Raw genomic sequence first — 18,230 nt, 5'->3', positions numbered from 1 at the left:
CTCTCTGCATTGTAGGGTGGGGGGCCTCATTACTGCTGGGGGGAGGTGAAAGGAAGTCCAGGCTCCCTACTGGGACTTCTTTGGTAATACTCCAGTAGGAAGGAGGTAGAGGCTGGGTGCATCATTACAGCCTCAAGAAGGGGAAGATCTAGGCTTTCTAGTAGGCTTTGCTGACCTGGATGGGAGTTGGATCACAGCTTTTTCTGTAGTGTTTGGACATGGTAGAGTGGTTATTATCTAAAGTTTTCTACCTTTTGAGGCTGTCCCCTTCCTAGTTCTTCTGCTAGAGAGAGTGGGCTTTTGTTGGGACTCTTTTGTCTGCACTCATTGGTGTTTCCAGGTTGCTCCAAGTCTAGGAATATATGAAGCAAAAAGAAAACCCAGAGAATTCACCACTGTATTATTCCTAGCCAGTTTGCTTTCCTTTCTTCACCTGTCAGAGTCTTCCTATGTTTATTTTATATATAACATCCAGGGCTTTCAGAGGTACTTAGAGGGAGGAATAGGGAAAAGTATGTCTATTCCATCTTTCTGGAAGCAGAAGTCTCATTCAGTTTACTTTTATTTGTTTTATTCTTACAGGTCAATCACTTTTCCTACCTGAGATCTCAAGGCCCAAGTGTCCTTAATCATACTTGTATAAATTCCTTTTCATGGGGGGAGAAATTTAGATCCCAGTTCTTGAAGAGCTCTGCACATTGGTGGGAAGGGTGGAAATAGTTCCCATACCCAAACTGCACACTGGGCCCTCTGTGAACTTATAGCTTTCTTTTGCTCACCTTTAAGGCCTGGGGCCAACCCTAGGGGGACCAGGGATATTCAGATTATTTCATATTCACTAAGGGGTCTTTACCTCTAGAGGAAAAAGAGAAGTTCCCATGACACTAGAGGAAGTTTCACCTAGGAGTTTATAGAAACCTATAAGTGGCACAGAGGAGCAGCTGAGGTGGGATTGGGTGGGGTGGGTCCCTTCCAGCTTGGCCTGGCCTCTAAAAGCAGAGCTTTTTGCCTTTGACTGTAGAGGGTGAAAACCATCCATGATACTTTCTTGGAGCCAAGCTTCTCTGCACTTCATCGTTCGCTAAGTCTGCTTCCTTAAAAGTCTGTTATTTAGAGAAATATAAACTTGATATGGGACAGCATGTGTTTTTAATTCAGCTAGACCTAGTTTGGGATCCTTGTTCCATCTTTTGCTAGCTGTGTGACCTTGAAGTTCAGTCATTCACTTAGAAATCATCCTGTAGTGACTGCTCTGGGCCAGCCACCATGCTGTGTTTTGGGAATAAAGTAATGAGTACCGTTCACTGCTCCCTTTTCTTCACTTTTTAGCCAATAGCAAGTCCAGTTGGTTTTACTTCAAAACTCTATCCAAAATTGGACTACTTTTCTCCATCACCCTTCTTCCCAGGCTTTTATAATAAGTTCCCTGATGCTGTTCTTCCCACTAATCCTTTACCGCAATTCATTATCTACACAACAGCCAGGGTGACCTTTCAAAAACATGCATCAGATTATTATTTGCATACTTAAGACCCTCCAGTTATACTGAGAATAAAATCTGACACCTCCCCGTGGCCCACTAGGGCCTGTGTGGTCTGGTTTCTGCTTCCCCTCTGAGGTCATCTAGCATCCTTTCCCCCTTCATGGCTTTAGTCACACCTGACTTTTTTCTCTTCCTGAAAATATCAAACTTGTCCTACCTTGGGGTCATTACACCAGTTATCCTCTCTACCTTGAATAATTTTTTCATCAAAGTTTGAATGGCTGGTGTCTTGCTTTCATTGAGGTTTTAGTTCAAACCCTCTCCTCTTACTTCTCAAGTCACATTCTGTCAAAACACTGTGTGCCCCTCCCCCATCATCTTATTTAGCTCTTCTTACAATTTGAAATTATTTTTATTTGTCTACTAGACTGAGTTCCATGATTTCTGAGAGCAGGAATCATGCTGTTTCCTTCATTGCTGTGTGCCCAGTATCTAGAACAATTCCTGGCACTGAGCAATCAATATTTGTTGAGTCAAGTTGCTTTTCTTTTTTTAGTAGAGTGAATTATTTTATTTTATTTTACTTTATTTTATTTTATTTTATTTTATTTTACTGGAGTAAAATTGCTTTCTAATGTTGTGTTAGTTTTTGCTATACAATGAAGTGAATCAGCTATATGTATATCCTCTATTCCCTCTCTCTTGGACCTGCCTCCCACCAACCCCCATCCCACCCATCTAGGTCATCACAGAGCACCGAGCTGAGCTCCTTGTGCTATACAGCAGGTTCCCACTAGCTATCTATTTTACACATGGTAGTGTATTTGTGTCGAACCTAATCTCCCAGTTCATCCCACCCTCCCCTTCCCCATACCCTGTCCACATGTTGGTTCCCTACACCTACATCTGTATTCCTGCCCTACAAATAGGTTCATCTGTATATGTACCATTTTTCGAGATTCCACATATATGTGTTAATGTACGATATTTGTTTTTCTCTTTCTGGCTTACTTCACTCTGTATGACAGACTGTAGGTCCATCCACATCTCTACAAATGACTCAATTTCATTCCTTTTTATGGCTGAGTAATATTCCTTTGTGTATATGGACCACATCTTCTTTATCCATTCATCTATCATTGGACATTTAGGTTGTTTACATGTCCTGGCTATTGTAAATAGTGCTGCAGTGAACACTGGGGTACATGTGTCCTTTTGAATTATGGTTTCTCAGGGTATACACCCAGTAGTGAGATTGCTGGGTCATATGGTAGTTCTATTTTTAGTTTTTTTAAGGAACCTTCGTACTTTTCTCTATAGTGGCTGTATCAATTTACATTCCCACCAACAGTGTAAGAGGGTCCCCTTTTCTCTGCACCCTCTCCAGCATTTATTGTTTGTAGACTTTTTGATATGAGGTGATATCTCATCATAGCTTTGATTTGTTTAATGATTAGAGAAACAAAAATGATTTGTTTAATGATTAGAGAAACAAAAATGATTTGTTTCTTTAATCATTAGTGATGTTGAGCATCTTTTCATGTGTTTGTTGGCCATCTGTATGTCTTCTTTGGAGAAATGTCTATTTAGGTCTTCCACCCGTTTTTTGATTGGGTTGTTTCTTTTTTTGATGTTGAGCTCCATGCGTTGTATGTATATTTTGGAGATTAATCCTTTGTCAGTTGCTTCATTTGCAAATATTTTCTCTCATTATGAAGGTTGTCTTTTCATCTTGTTTATGGTTACCTTTGCTGTGAAAAAGCTTTTAAGTCTCATTAGGTCCCATTTGTTTATTTTTGTTTTTATTTTCATTACTGTAGGGAGTGGGTCAAAAAAGATCTTGCTGTGATTTATGTCAAAGAGTGTTCTGCCTATGTTTTCCTCTAAGAGTTTTATAGTGTCCAGTCTTGCATTTAGGTCTTTAATCCATTTTGAGTTTATTTTTTATATGGTGTTGGGTAGCGTTCTAATTTCATTCTTTTACATGTAGCTGTCCAGTTTTCCCAGCACCACTTATTGAAGAGGCTGTCTTTTCTCCATTGTATATTCTTGCCTCCTTTGTCATAAATTAGGTGACCATATGTATGTGGATTTATCTCTGGGCTTTCTGTCCTGTTCCATTGACGTGTATTTCTGTTTTTGTGCCACTACCATACTGTCTTGATTACTGTAGCTTTGTAGTATAGTTTGAAGATGGGGAACCTGATTCCTCCAGCTCCATCTTTCTTTCTCAAGATTGCTTTGTCTATTCGGGGTCTTTTGTGTTTCCATACAAATTGTACAATTTTTTGTTCTAATTCTGTGAAGAATGCCATTGGTAGTTCGATAGGGATTGCATTGAATCTGTAGATTGCTTTGGGTAGTATAGTCATTTTCACAATATTGATTTTTCCAATCCAAGAACATGGTATATTTCTTCATCTGTTTATTTCATCTTTGATTTCTTTCATCAGTGTTTTATAGTTTTCTGAGTACAAGTTTTTTGCCTCCTTAGGTAGGTTTATTCCTAGGTATTTTATTCTTTTCATTTCAATGATAAATGGGATTGTTTCCTTAATTTCTCTTTCTTATTTTTTGTTGTTAGTGTATAGGAATGCCAGAGATTTCTGTGTATTAGTTTTGTATCCTGCAACTTACCAAATTCATTGATTAGTTCTTGTAGTTTTCTGGTGGCATTTTTAGGATTCTCTATGTATGGTATCATGTTATCTGCAAACAGTGACTGTTTTACTTCTTCTTTTCCAATTTGTATTCCTTTTATTTCTTTTTCTTCTCTGATTGCTATGGCTAGGACTTCCAAAACTATGTTGAATAAGAGTGGTGAGAGTGGACATTCTTGTCTTGTTCCTGATCTTAGTGGAAATGCTTTCAGTGTTTCACCATTGCGAATAATGTTTGCTGTGGGTTTGTCATATATGACTTTTATTATGTTGAGGTAGGATCCCTCTATGTCCACTTTCTGGAGAGTTTTTATCACAAATGGGTGTTGAATTTTGTCAAAAGCTTTTTCTGCATCTATTGAGATGATCATATGTTTTTTATTCCTTAATTTGTTAATATGGTGCATCACATTGATTGATTTGTGTATTTTGAAGAATCCTTGCCTCCCTAGGATAAATCCCACTTGATCATGGTGTATGATCCTTTTAATATGTTGCTGGATTCTATTTGCTAGTATTTTGTTGAGGATTTTTGCATCTATATTCATCAGTGATATTGGTCTGTAATTTTCTTTTTTTGTGATATCTGTGTCTGGTTTTGGTGTCAGGGTGATGGTGGCCTTGTAGAACGAATTTGGGAGTGTTCTTCCTTCTGCAATTGTCTTGGTAGAGTTTTAGAAGGATTGGTGTTAGCTCTTCTCCAAATGTTTGATAGAATTCACCTGTGAAGCTGTCTGGTCCTGGACTGTTGTTTGTTGGAAGATTTTAATTACAGTTTCAGTTTCATTACTTGTGATAGGTCTGTTTATATTTTCTAATTCTTCCTGGTTCTGTCTTGGAAAATTGTACCTTTCCAAGAATTTGTCCAATTCTTTGTGGTTGTCCATTTTATTTGCATATAATTGTTTGTAGTAGTCTCTTATAATCCTTTGTATTTCTGTGGTGTCAGTTGTGATTTCTCCTTTTTCTTTTCGAATTTTATTGATTTGTGTCCTCTCCCTTTTTTTCTTGATGAGTCTGGCTAAAGGTTTATCAATTTTGTTTATCTTCTCAAAGAACAAATTTTTAGTTTTATTGATCTTTGCTATTGTTTTCTTCATTTCTATTTCATTTATTTCTGCTCTGATCTTTATGATTTTTTTCCTTCTACTGACTTTGGGTTTTCTTTGTTGTTTCTCTAGTTGCTTTAGTTGTAAGGTTAGATTGTTTATTTGAGGTTTTTCTTGTTTCTTGAGGTGAGATTTCATTACTATAAACTTCCCTCTTAGAACTGCTTTTTCTGTGTCCATAGGTTTGGGGTCATTCTGTTTTTGTTGTCACTTATTTCTGTGTATTTTTTTTACTTCTTCTTTGATTTCTTCAGTGATATCTTAGTTATTTAGTAGTGCACTGTTTAGCTGCCATGTATTTGCATTTTTTACAGGTTTTTTTTTCCTGTAATTGATTTCCAGTCTCATAGCATTGTAGTTGGAAAAGCTGCTTGATATGATTTCAATTTTTAAAAATTTACCAAAGCTTGATTTGTGACCCAAGATATGTCTATCATGGAGAGTGTTCCGTGTGCACTTGAGAAGAAAGTGTATTCTGCCACTTTTGGGTAGAATGTCCTATAAATGTCAATTAAATCCATCTGATCTGTTGTGTCATTTAAAGCTTCTATTTCCTTATTTCCTTTCTTTCTTTTTTTTTTTTTTTTTTTTTTTTGGGGTACGTGAGCCTCTTACAGTTGTGGCCTCTCCCGTTGCGGAGCACAGGCTCCGGACGCACAGGCTCAGTGGCCATGGCTCATGGGCCTAGCTTCTCTGCGGCATGTGGGGTCTTCCCAGACCGAGGCACGAACCCATGTCCCCTGCATCAGCAGGTGGACTCTCAACAACTGTGCCACCAGGAAAGCCCATCCTTATTTATTTTCTGTTTGGATGATCTGTCCATTGGTGTAAGTGGGGTGTTAAAGTCCTCTACTATTATTGTCTTACTGTTGATTTCCCCTTTTATGGTTGTTAGCATTTGCCTTATGTATTGAGGTGCTCCTATGTTGGGTGCAAAAATATTTATAATTGTTATGTCTTCTTCTTGGATTGATCCCTCGATCATTATGTAGTGTCCTTCCTTATCTCTTGTAACAGTCTTTATTTCAAAGTCTATTTTATCTGATATGAGTATTGCTACTCCAGCTTTCTTTTGATTTCTATTTGCATGGAATATCTTTTTCCATCCCTTCACTTTCAGTCTGTATGTGTCTCTAGGTCTGAAGTGGGTCGCTTGTAGACAGCATATATATGGGTCTTGTTTTTTATCTGTTCAGCCAGTCTATGTCTTTTTGTTGGGGCATTTAATCCATTTAAATTCAAGGTTGTTATGGATATGTATGTTCCTATTACCGTTTTCTTAATTGTTTTGGGTTTGTTTTTGTGGGTCTTTTCTTCTCTTGTGTTTCTTGCCTAGATTAAGTTCCTTTAGCATTTGTTGTAAAGCTGGTTTGGTGGTGCTGAATTCTCTTAGCTTTTGCTTTGTCTATAAAGATTTTGATTTCTCCATCGAATCTGAATGAGACCCTTGCTGGGTAGAGTAATATTTGTTGTAGCTTTTCCTCTTTTGTCACTTTAAGTATATCCTGCAACTCCCTTCTGGCCTGCAGTTTCTGCTGAAAAGTCAGCTGATAACCTTATGGGGATTCCTTTATATGTTATTTTTTGCTTTTCCCTTGTTGCTTTTAATATTTTTTCTTTGAATTTAATTTTTGTTATTTTGATTAATATGTGTCTTGGTGTGTTTCTCCTAGGGTTTATCCTGTATGGGACTCTCTGCACTTCCTGGAGTTGGGTGACTGTTTCCTTTCCCATGTTAGGGAAGTTTTTCACTATAGTCTCTTTTAATGTTTTCTCAGACCTTTTCTTTTCCTCTTCCTCTTCTGGGACCACTATAATTTGAATGTTGGCACGTTTAATGTTGTCCCAGAGGTCTCTGAGATTGTATTCAATTCTTTTTTCTCTATTCTGCTCCTAGGCAGTTATTTCCACCATTCTGTCTTCCAGCTCACTTACTTGTTCTTTTGCCTCAGTTATTTTGCTATTGATTCCTTCTAATGTATTTTTCATTTTAGTTATTGTGTTGTTCATATCTGTTTGTTCTTTAGTTCTTCTAGATCTTTGTTAAACATTTCTTGTATTTTCTCAATCTGTGCCTCCATTCTATTTCTAAGATTCTGGATCATCTTTACTGTCATTACTCTGAATTCTTTTTCAGGTATGTTGCCTATTTCCTCTTCATTTATTTGGTCTTTTAGGTTTTTACCTTGCTCCTTCGTCTGTGACATAGTTTTTTGTCATCTCATTTGTTTTTTGATGGGTGGGATTGTGTTCCTGTCATACTGGTTGTTTGGCCTGAGGCTTCGAGCAGTAGAGTTTGTAGGCTGCTGGGTAGAGCTGGGTCTTTGTGCTGAGATGAGGACCTCCAGGAGACCTCAATCCTATGAATATTCCCTGGGATCTTAGGTTCTCTGTTAGTCCAGTGGTTCAGACTCGGAGTTCCCACCACAGGAGCTCAGGCCTGACCTCCAGCTCATGAACCAAGATCCTGCAAGCTGCACGGGGCAGCAGAAAAAGAAAACAGGAGCAGAAGAATAACAAAGGGTCAAAAATAAAATAAGAGTAGAAAACTAACAGATATGTTAGAAAGAATAAAAAAAGTAAAAATGCAGGTGAAACAACAGCTGGAAGGTAAAACAGAAGTATAATAGTAAAAAAGAGGAGGGAAAAAAAAGCTGGAAAAGTCCCTGGCTGTGAGGGGTGGGACTCAGGCAGGGTCAGGGTTTAGGTGGTGGGAAGGGGCCTATGCTTAGGACCCACAGGGCTGGAAAAGGCCCCAGTGGGTGGTGGGGGTGCTGGGGGGGACTTAGGCTCAGTGTAGCAGGAGGGGCCCAGGAGTGCCTCTGGCCTTGAATGGCAGAGGACCATATCCAGGACCCCAGCAGGCTAGACGTGTTTGCCCCCATCCTCTGATCCTGAAGGGCCCCTCCCTGTTGGCCTCTCTTCTTCTTCCCCTCCCTCCCTCCCTCCTATGCCCCTAGGGCTCATGAGGCCAGAGGGGGCCCTGGAAGGCAGAGGACCAGACCCGGAAACCCAACAAGCTTCCTGGGCTGAGTCAGTGGGGGAAACACCCGTGGTGCTTCCCCTGATTCCCTGGTCCTGGAGCGCCCCTCTCACCCACCTCTTCTCTTCTTCCTCCCTACCCCCACCTCTACGCCCCTAGGACGGACGTGGCCCGGAGGGGGCCTCGGAGGGCAGAGGACCTGGCCCAGGCCCCAGCAGGTTTCCTGAGCCTGATTGGACAGGTGAAATGCTAGGTGCACCCCCCCCATCCTCTGAGCCCCCGAGGGTCCCTCCAGGTGTGGGAATCCCTCCCCTCTCCCAGCCACCCCTCAGGGGCGCCTGTCCTGCCCAGCCTCCACTTCTCCTCCCCCCTCGCTCCCTTCCACGTCCTACCAGGTCGCTTGGGGGTTCCTCCTATCTCCTTGGACATTGAGGTCCCCCACCAGCATCTGGCAGGTGCCCTAGTTGTGGGGAGACGTGAACTCTGCATCCTCCCCCACCACCACCTTGACTTCAGGAACCAAGTTGCTTAATTCTCTTGCGCCTCAGTTTCTCACTTGTCACACGGAATAATGATTGGCTAATAAAACAAGGTTGTGTTTAGAATTAAGTGAGATAATACTTGTATGTGGAGTACTTAGTACAATGATTGGTTCACAGTAAGCTGAATAACAGTGTTTTATTGTTTCATATGATTGATTATATTACAATGTTCAATTCCATTCTGCCATAGTCCTTTGGTACCTGTTCTTGCATCTAATGATCCGTCTGGAGTGTTATGAGTATTCGGCTCTGACAGATACTGACTGGTTTGATGCTGAAGGTGAAATCCTAACTTAGTTCTCTCGGCCATTTTTTTCTGTACAGGTTCTGCAGCTGGGCTCAGACATCCTTCCCCAATACAAGCAAGAGGCACCAAAGACTCCCCCTCACATCATCTTACATTATTGTGTTTTCAAGACCACGTGGGATTGGATCATCTTGATCTTAACCTTCTATACAGCCATCCTGGTCCCTTATAATGTCTCCTTTAAAACCAGGCAGAACAACGTGGCCTGGCTGGTTGTGGATAGCATCGTGGATGTTATCTTTCTGGTGGACATTGTGCTGAATTTTCATACCACTTTTGTTGGACCAGCTGGGGAGGTGATTTCCGACCCCAAACTCATCCGCATGAACTATCTGAAGACGTGGTTTGTGATTGACCTTCTGTCCTGTTTGCCATATGATGTCATCAACGCTTTTGAGAACGTGGATGAGGTTAGTGCCTTTATGGGTGATCCAGGGAAGATTGGTTTTGCTGATCAGATTCCACCACTCCTGGAGGGGAGAGAGAGTCAGGTACATCCCTCAAATCTCAGACCTTGTTGTCATGTCTTTAAATTAATTGTGGGTGGTCAACAGAAGAGTAATTAAATGGGTGGGAACTAGCATGACTGATGTCTGGAACATAGGGAGCATGATGCTTGATTGATATCCTCGCCTGGTGTTTTTGTCCTTTGGAGGTTTGGAGGCCCTGCATGTCAGTGGATGGATGTGGAGGAGACCAGAGGCTTCCTTCATATTCCATGTGGAGTGCAAGCCACTGGCTTGGGTGGTGGGGCTGCAGAAGCAGGCATGCATTGCCATTGCATTGATGAATCTTTCACTTGGTATACAATTGCTGAATACCTACCTACTGGTTACTCTCATTATGGGGACTTTTCTATTATCTGCTGCTGACCTTTGGCTGTTTGAAAGCTAATTAACTCTTGGCAACAGGGATGGTACTCTCTTCCAAGTTTGCTTGCGTTTTTTTTTTTCATTTTCTTTCTTTCTTTATTTTTTTTTGGTAAATGTTGGGAAAGAATGAGTTGTTTCTTTGCTGAAATGAGTTTTGGAGGTGACCAATGGCGTTCAATTGTCCATGCTCTACATTGCCTAAATTTGCTGAAGTAGTCAGTCTATGGTTAAGCCTGGCTCTTGTGGCTAAGAGGAGTACTGCTACTGGATTACCCTGCTGTGGGTTGTTAGTCCTACAGGCCATGGAAGGAATTAAAAGAAGATAAATGCTCTGTAAATGTGCTGGAATCAAGACATGCTTAAACAGTCACTGAATGGGTGCCTAGGACATGTTGCAGCAGGAAGGAGCCACTGGGCTGGTTAAAGTGATTTTCTCCTTTGAAAAAGCAAGGATGTAACGTCATGGCAAAGGAAAATGTCAGGTTCTTAATCTAGTTTAAGTGTGTTCTATGGAAATTGTTCTTCCTTTTTCCTACTCTTCAGTTGACACTTTAGATGGCAGTACACCTGGTAAGTCTCCAGCCTCAGATAGCAGCGGCCCTCATTGCCTCAGACTACAGAGGGTCCCAGAGGTCTCCATCCAGCTGGACTGCTAACTGGGGGGGTCATCAGGAAGCCATCGGGAGGCTGAGTTGAGGCAAGATACACTCTCAGGGCTAAATGGCTAGTGGGACTCAGCCTTGAGAGAGTTGGAGGGAACAGCCAGCTTCCTGCCAGGATAACAAAACCTGCCAGTGACTAGATGTCTTGCTGGTGGCATAATGATGCTTCTCTGCCTTCAGATCAGTACCAGCAGTGGGCAAGGACTCCAGCCCCTTCCTCTGTGAGGACCCAACTACCTACTACTTTTCTCTCCAGTGAAGAGGAGCTGAGGTTCAGATGCTCCAGACTCAGAACAACCCCTGCTTTCATCTGTGGGGTGTGTTTTAATAGACTTTAAGATCCCAAGGAATAATTCTCTGAGTGGCTCGTGTGGATTTTTTAGGGAGATTAAATGAGCCGAGACTGATCATTTACAAGAGAAAAATCATCCCTAAAGTGAATGTTGGGATTCTTAAATGTGAATTTTAGTACATGTTGGGAATGATATTTTTCACTGTGAGCACATTTCTAGAAATTTTTATGTTAGTGAGGAAAATATGATCATTTTGGCTTAGATAATTCAACTGATGATTTCAACCTAAAAGAGCTTCTTATACACATATGGGAAATGAAATTTAACTTTAAAAAAAGTGATTGAGTTTTTAAAATAAACCATTTGCTATTTATAGCAATGGCATTAAAATTTTGCAGATAAATAGAACAGTTCTTCGGCTTCCACAGTTTCTTATTAAACACTGGCAGAGATGTAAACACATATGTGAATGTGTCAAGATTACCTTGTAGGTTAGCAGAGCAGAGAGCTTCTTCCCAGGCTCTGTGTAGGTTGGGCTGGAATTCCTTTGCCATTAACTGTGAATACCCTGACGTGGTTTCTGATTTCCAGATTCATGAAATAGATTGTAGGTAGGAAAATCATAATTTCTCTGTAGATTTCTAGTTGGCAAAGGGTTTAGCATCAAAGCTCTTACTACCATTTCTTGATGATAAATAATAATATGAATATTAGGGAATTCTAGCTATGATTTGCTTCTGTAAAGTCTTGTTTTTATATTTAGTAGCTCCTTTTAAAGCTTTGGCTCACACCTGAAATAATGCCTTTCCATGACAACTGTGGTGGAGTTGGGGAAACACGAGGAAGCTGAAGATTTGCCTGCTGGTCCTCTTGTTCTCACCTCTTAAGACAGCTGGGAACCTTGTGCATGTCATTTAGCCTTTCTGGGTTACAGTTTTCCTAGCTACATCTTAGGGATGATACTACCTTACCTGCCTGAAGGCGTGGCATTTGGGTGGTGGATTTTGAGTTCCCTGCCGGCTGCAAAATCTGGTGAGTTCTAAAATCTCTTTTGTGTTAGTCTCACCTCCAGACTCACTATAAAAATGAGAGGCCCAGCCCCCTGACCTCCTACCTTTTGTGGGAGTTGGAGGAAAGTGGGGTAGGATGGGGACATTTAGCAGGTTATGGTGAGTAGACCTGTCGGAGATCAGAGCCCAGTTGAAGTATCATGTAGTTTAACCCTCTTAACTCACAAATAACCCAGGGGATATGACTCACTCAGGATGGTGTAGCAAATCATATGGTCACAGTAATGAGTCACCTTCTGACTCTTCTCTGTTCTAATAGTGACAGATTTGATAAAATAGGGACCGAACACTGAAGAATACTGTTGAGTCAAAACTGACCAAGAAGCTCCTGATGTGTGTGGCTCACCTATTAGCTTGGTTGTCGTGAGTGGGAGGTTGGGTATTAGGTACGGGGAGGTGGGCAGCTGCATTTTCCCTAAGGCAGCTGGGGTGGTGATGAGATGGGCAGGTTAAGATACTCTCCAAGGGACAGACCCAGCACCCTTTTCCAGGTACAGGCCTTTTTGTTAAAAGGCACCATAAAATCAGTGGGCATGAAGGACTGGTGGGGCTAAGAGGAGGTTGGGGAGCCTGTGAAGGGCACCTATCTGTTGTCTACATTCACCATATGCTGTCTTCTTATCCAACACTCTGCTGTGAGGTTGCTCGTCTAATATTGCAGCTCCCTCGTCTCTAGGCCCTTCCTCTAAGAGAGCGTGGGGAGAAATAGGAAATTATTGATTCATTTCTCATAAAAATTACATGGAGCTGCCCTCACTCTGGTGTCTTCCTAATTATGCCAATGGAATTGTGTCTCAGTGGAGACCACCAGGGAAGAGGGGAATGAGCAGCGGGGGCTTTGCCATCTGTGTGTGTGGGGGTTTAGGGTGCGGGCATGGGTGTTGAGGTGGAGGCTCTTAGAGTGAAAGGATCGGACCCTCCCCAGCCTTGGGTCAAGAAATTAGGTTCGATTGCGAAAGCCAACAATTGTGAACTCAGCCTTGTGGATGGAGCCCATCTCCATGATTTCAGCCACACGGATGATCCCTTTTGGCCAGCTTGGTTCGCTTATGTAGGTGGCCTACATTTTCGTCATTCACCAGTCTGTTGTTTGGTAATCATCTGTTTTGGAGGCAGTTCGTGAAAATGTTTGCATATTAGTCAAGCTGGTGAGAGGACAAAAGGTCTGAAAATGGAGTGGACGAAAGCTAGGAAGGGGTATGCCGAAGCAAAAGTCAAATGAGTCTCTTTCAAGCGCTTAGCGGATTATTGGCCTGGTATGCTTCATGCCTTAAGTATGGAACTATTAGTCACAAAACATATTCCCTCTCCTAAGGAGACCTTATTGTTTATGGACATTGGAGTATGGAAGTGCAAAGAGGAGAACGGAGCCAACTGTGCCACCTCCCAGGTCACAATTCTGGTGCCTTGGGGCCAAGAGCTTCCTTCTTTCCCTGACTCTGTAACCTCGGACAGCAACACCACTGGCTAGTGGTGGTCACAGCTGACACTTGCCAAGAGCACACAGAAGATGCTTAGCCAGAGCAGAACAGGACTAGATGTGCGGATGGAAAGATCAGCAGCTTCCCTTTATGTAGTGCATCTAACTTTCCAAAATACTTTCACACAGATTATCTTTTTTATTATCGAAATGTGGTTGATGTACAATATCATGTTAGTTTCAGGTATATTCCATAGTGACTTGACATTTGCAAACATTACAGAACGTTCACCTGTGCTAAGTCTAGGAACCATCTGTCCCCAAAGTTATTAAAATATTATTGATCATATTCTTTGTTGCACAGATTATCTCTGTTTTAGCTCTGTGGTGGTAAAAAAACCGCACTGAACTGGGAGGAAGGCGGTTTGTCAGCTAGGTGTGACCGCCACCCAGCTGTGCACACTTACGGAAGTCATTTCATCTCCTTGGACTTTGCTTACCTCACCTGTAGGATGGTGCATTTCAGCTGTAACCTTCAGTGGCTCTAGGGCAGGTATTGTCCCTGCTTTGCAGATGAGGGGAAAGGACCAGGTTGTCCAGGGAGTTGAAACTGGACTCTGGTCTCCTGACTGCTAGATCTGTGCTTTACCCTGCCACTCATGCTGCCTCATCAGAAATTTGGAGACAGAGTGAGCCAAGCTGTGTGTTTCATTCCTCAAGTCCCTCTCTCTGAATCCTTCCCTGGCCTGGCCCCTTCCGCACAGCGCCGTCCCCCCACCGCCGACCTCCGCAGCTGAGGGGTGAGAGGTTTGGGCGGTCAGCCTGGGTGACCCTAAGCTGAGGTCGCTGGTGCATGTGTGTAGGGCCGGACAGTGAGCATGGGGTCGGAAGTGACTCCACAGGCTGGTTGCCCGCCCTGCTTCTCTCTCCTTGACAGATGGGCGCCCCTCTGGGTTCTTCTAGGATCACTATTACCTATGATTTCCTCATCACTGATGCTGAAAGCAAATTGGACCCATGTACCTTGCTCATCCTATTGATTTGTAGTTTTCAGGCCTTACCTGTGGTTTCTATTTAAGTGGATGGATACCGTTTGAGTTCTCACACAGGTGACGCCTCTGCTGTCCAGCTGTAAGTCATGAGATGACTAGGACTTTTCTTTCCTGGACTTCCAGCAATACAGGCAGTCCCCGTGTCTTGTCATAGCAGTTATTTTTATTCACAGACTATTTTTCAGAGCAGTTTTAGGTTTACCAAGAATAGAGTAGAGTAGAAAGACCACCTTTACCACCCGCAGTTTCCCTGTTATCAGCATCTTGCATGAGGGCGGTATGCTTATCATGGCCAATGTTGATGCATTATTATCAGCGAAAGTCTACAGTTTCCATTAGGGGTCACTCTTTGCAGTATACATTCTGTGGGTTTTTGACCAATGGAGAATGACACGTGTCTACCATTGTGTATCACACAGAGTCGATTCACCGCCCTAAAGATCCTCTGTGCCCCACCTATTCATCCCTCCCTCCCCGCTAACTCTTGGCAACTACGGATCTATTTACTGTCTCCATCATTTTGCCTTTTCCAGAATGTCCTAAAGTTGGACTTATACAGTATGTAGCCTTTTCAGATTGGCTTCTTTCACTTAGAAATAAGTACTTAAGGTTCTTCTGTATATTTGGGGGGCTATCAGAGAGCATATTTCTTTTTATTTTTGAATAATATTCCATTGTATGTATGTACCATAGTTTGTTTATTATTTCATAATAGAAAGTAAAAAACCCCATTGCTGATAGCATTGGTTATTTAAGCTTGATCAGCACAGGTCTGGTCTTGGGATTTCCTCCTTCCGTGATCCCTTGGACATGGAGAGTGGGGAGGAGCTGAGACACTGACATGCCGACCAGCCCATCTCAGCAGCCTGTGGTATCTCCTGGGTAAAAACCGAAAACGTTTAACTCAAGTTATTATGTCTAGTAATACAACAGACAGAAAAACGAAATTGTATTATAGTCTCCTCACATCTCATACTGTTTTCCTTGGCATTTCTATCTTTTCTGTTTGTGCTGAGTATTTCTACCATACATTTATTTTGGCAAAAAGAGGACAAAACCAGACACCCTGTAATTTTCATCTAAGTGTCTCATTCGTGGGAGGAAGTGTTGTTCTTGGGTGTGTTTCTCTTCTGATGATCGGGACTTGTCAGCAGTGCCCGGTGGCTGAGGTCTGACTTCAGTGATGTTATCAATGTCACTACTGTCCCCATGCTGGAAATATTGTCATCTCTCCCCTCTCACCTGTGAGGGCAAGCCGGCATAGAAATTTTCCTCTTAGTTTAATTTTAAAAAATCAGTCTTCTTCCTGACTTGAGCTTACAGGAGCTGTGAGCTCAATGATTGTGTCAAGGATTGTGGAGGTTCCATGCCTCTTGTTCAAGCAGAGGCTTCAAACAGAAGAGCAGGCTGTAGGCACTGTACCCTACACGGTCACCTGAATCAAGATCACCCTAGGTGCGTGTGTGGAGACCAGGGAAGTGGCTGCAGGGCATTTTTTTTTTTTTTTTTTTTTGGTATGCGGGCCTCTCACTGTTGTGGCCTCTCCCATTGCGGAGCAAAGGCTCCGGACGCGCAGGCTCAGCGGCCATGGCTCACAGGCCCAGCTGCTCCGCGGCATGTGGGATCTTCCCGGACCGGGGCCCGAACCCGTGTCCCCTGCATCGGCAGGCGGACTCTCAACCACTGCGCCACCAGGGAAGCCCCTGCAGGGCATTTTTAATGGGAGGAAGTTGATCCTGGGTGGCTTCCTGGAAGCAGTGATTTACTATGAGACTGTGATTCCAGAGTTTAAAAAAAAAATGTAAAAACTTAATGATGCTCCAAAAGCATTGCACTTTGGAGCAAAATAGACTCAGCTGATGTGCCCGATTCCCCTCTGCTCTCACATTGTCTGTTTTCTCTCAGGCTCCTTTTTGGCCAACCCAAGTTCTACTCTTAATTCTCTAGCAACTTTTCTTGGAATCTTGTTTAGGGTGTTCCTTCTTTAAAGAAAACTTATTGACTTAGGTGGTAGGGGATTGGGATACAACTCTTCAATTTTCTCCCAGTCTAGTGGGGACCACTGATAATAAACACCAATAGGGGATGTGAGAGGGGTCAGCTCAGGATGTTATGTCTTACTATCGAGGAGCATTTAGCCTATCGAGAGAATCTAGGAAGGCTTCCTGGGAGGAGATGACTGGGGTTAGTCTGGTGAGGAATAAGGAGGGCAGTCTTGTTAGAGGAGAGATCGCGTGCAGAGGGAAGCGCTCTTGGGGACTAGCAAGGCATTCATTACGTCCAAAGCAGAGAGTCAGCATTGGGGGACAGAAGGAAGTTGAGAGTAGGAGGCAAGATCCAGTGATATAGAATCCCAGGGTCTTGCCAAGGAGTTTACCTTTTGTTATGTGGGCAAAAAGAAACCATAGAGGGTTTTCATTAGATGATCTTATGATTGATTTTGATTTTTGGAAGTGCACCCAGACAACAGTGGTGTGAATGACAGGGAAATGACGAGTGTCTCTACTTCGCCTCCTCTTGTTCTGTTGATCCTCCTGCAATCAGGCTGATAACTCCACCACGGCACTGAGCCTTGGTCATATTTCAAGTGATTGTGCGTGTTTTGGGTTATTTTTGGACCCTATGCTGTTCCACTGGTTTATTTGTCTATTCTTAACATCAGTACTACACTGTGTTAATTGGCATAGCATAATAGTAAATATTAATCAGTTACTGCCTTTGTTCTTTTTCTTCAAGACTGCTATGTCTATTCTAGGATCTTTGTACATACATTAAAACTTAGAGTCAATTTCCACCCAAACCAAAAAATAAAAATAAAAAAAATAAAAGGCCTGTAGGGATTTTGAGTGGGATTATATTGAATCTAAAAACCAATTTGGAGAGAATGAAAACCTTAATATTGAGTTTTCCAGTTCATGACCATTGACCAGCCATATGTTTAGGTCTTCTTTAATTTCTCTTAGCAATATCTTGTAGTTTTCAGTGTCAAGGTCTTAACACACTTTTTTTTTTATTGTTGTTGTTAAACTTATTCCTAGATACCTGATATTTTTGGTGCTTTGTCAGTGGGATTTAAAAACTTCTTGTTTTTAATTGTTTATTGTTAGTAGAAACCATTTTATTTACTGACTTTGCAGCAAAGTTGCCAAATTTGCTTATTAATGTGAATATTTTGTAGGTTCTTTTGGATTTTTATATACACAATTATGTCTTTGTGAATAAAAAAATTTTTATTTATTTATTTTCCAAAATCTTTACCTTTTATTTCTTTTTCTTGAATTAGTGCTGGCTAGGATCTCCAATGAAATGAATGGAAGTGGAGATAATAGACATCCTTGTCTTCAGGAGAATATGTTCAGTATTTCATCATTAAGTATTTAGTTGACTAATTGTTTTTAGTTTGCAAATACTCCTTATTAGGTTAAGAAAGGTCTCTTACATTCCTAGTTTTATGAGAATTTTTATCATTAACAGGTTTTAAATTTTACCAAATACCTTTTATGCATTTATTGAAATGGTATGTTTTTTTCTCCTTACTTTTGTTCATGTGGTGAGTTATGTTGATTGACTTTTGAATGTTGTATTAGCCATGCATTCCTGGAATAACTCCTACTTGGTCATGAGAGATTGTCTTCTTTTATAAAATTGTATATGATTTTCTAATATTTAGCAATGTTGTATCTATGTTCATGAGAGATATTGGCCTTTCATTTTTTTTTCTTTGTGATGTCCTTGTCAGGGGTGATACACAGGGGCGTGTACCCTCTTCCACTGTCT

General features: G+C 41.8%; 1 protein-coding gene across 1 annotated transcript in view; it reads left to right on the top strand.

Annotated features, from left to right (window-relative positions):
* The window catches only part of KCNH1 (potassium voltage-gated channel subfamily H member 1), a gene marked incomplete at its 5' end in the record, with an annotated part of 382,492 nt that overhangs the window by 55,421 nt on the left and 308,841 nt on the right, over positions 1-18,230 (top strand). The window contains one exon of the mRNA XM_079928220.1: positions 9,102-9,494. Within this exon, the coding sequence (XP_079784346.1) occupies positions 9,102-9,494 (393 nt within the window). The remainder of the gene's footprint in view (positions 1-9,101; positions 9,495-18,230) is intronic.

The sequence above is a fragment of the Stenella coeruleoalba genome, assembly GCF_951394435.1.
Source record: "Stenella coeruleoalba genome assembly, chromosome: 1".
Classification (NCBI taxonomy): Eukaryota; Metazoa; Chordata; class Mammalia; order Artiodactyla; family Delphinidae; genus Stenella; species Stenella coeruleoalba.
The sequence above is the reverse complement of the archived record's forward strand: the minus strand, read 5'-3'. Positions and strand labels throughout refer to the sequence as shown.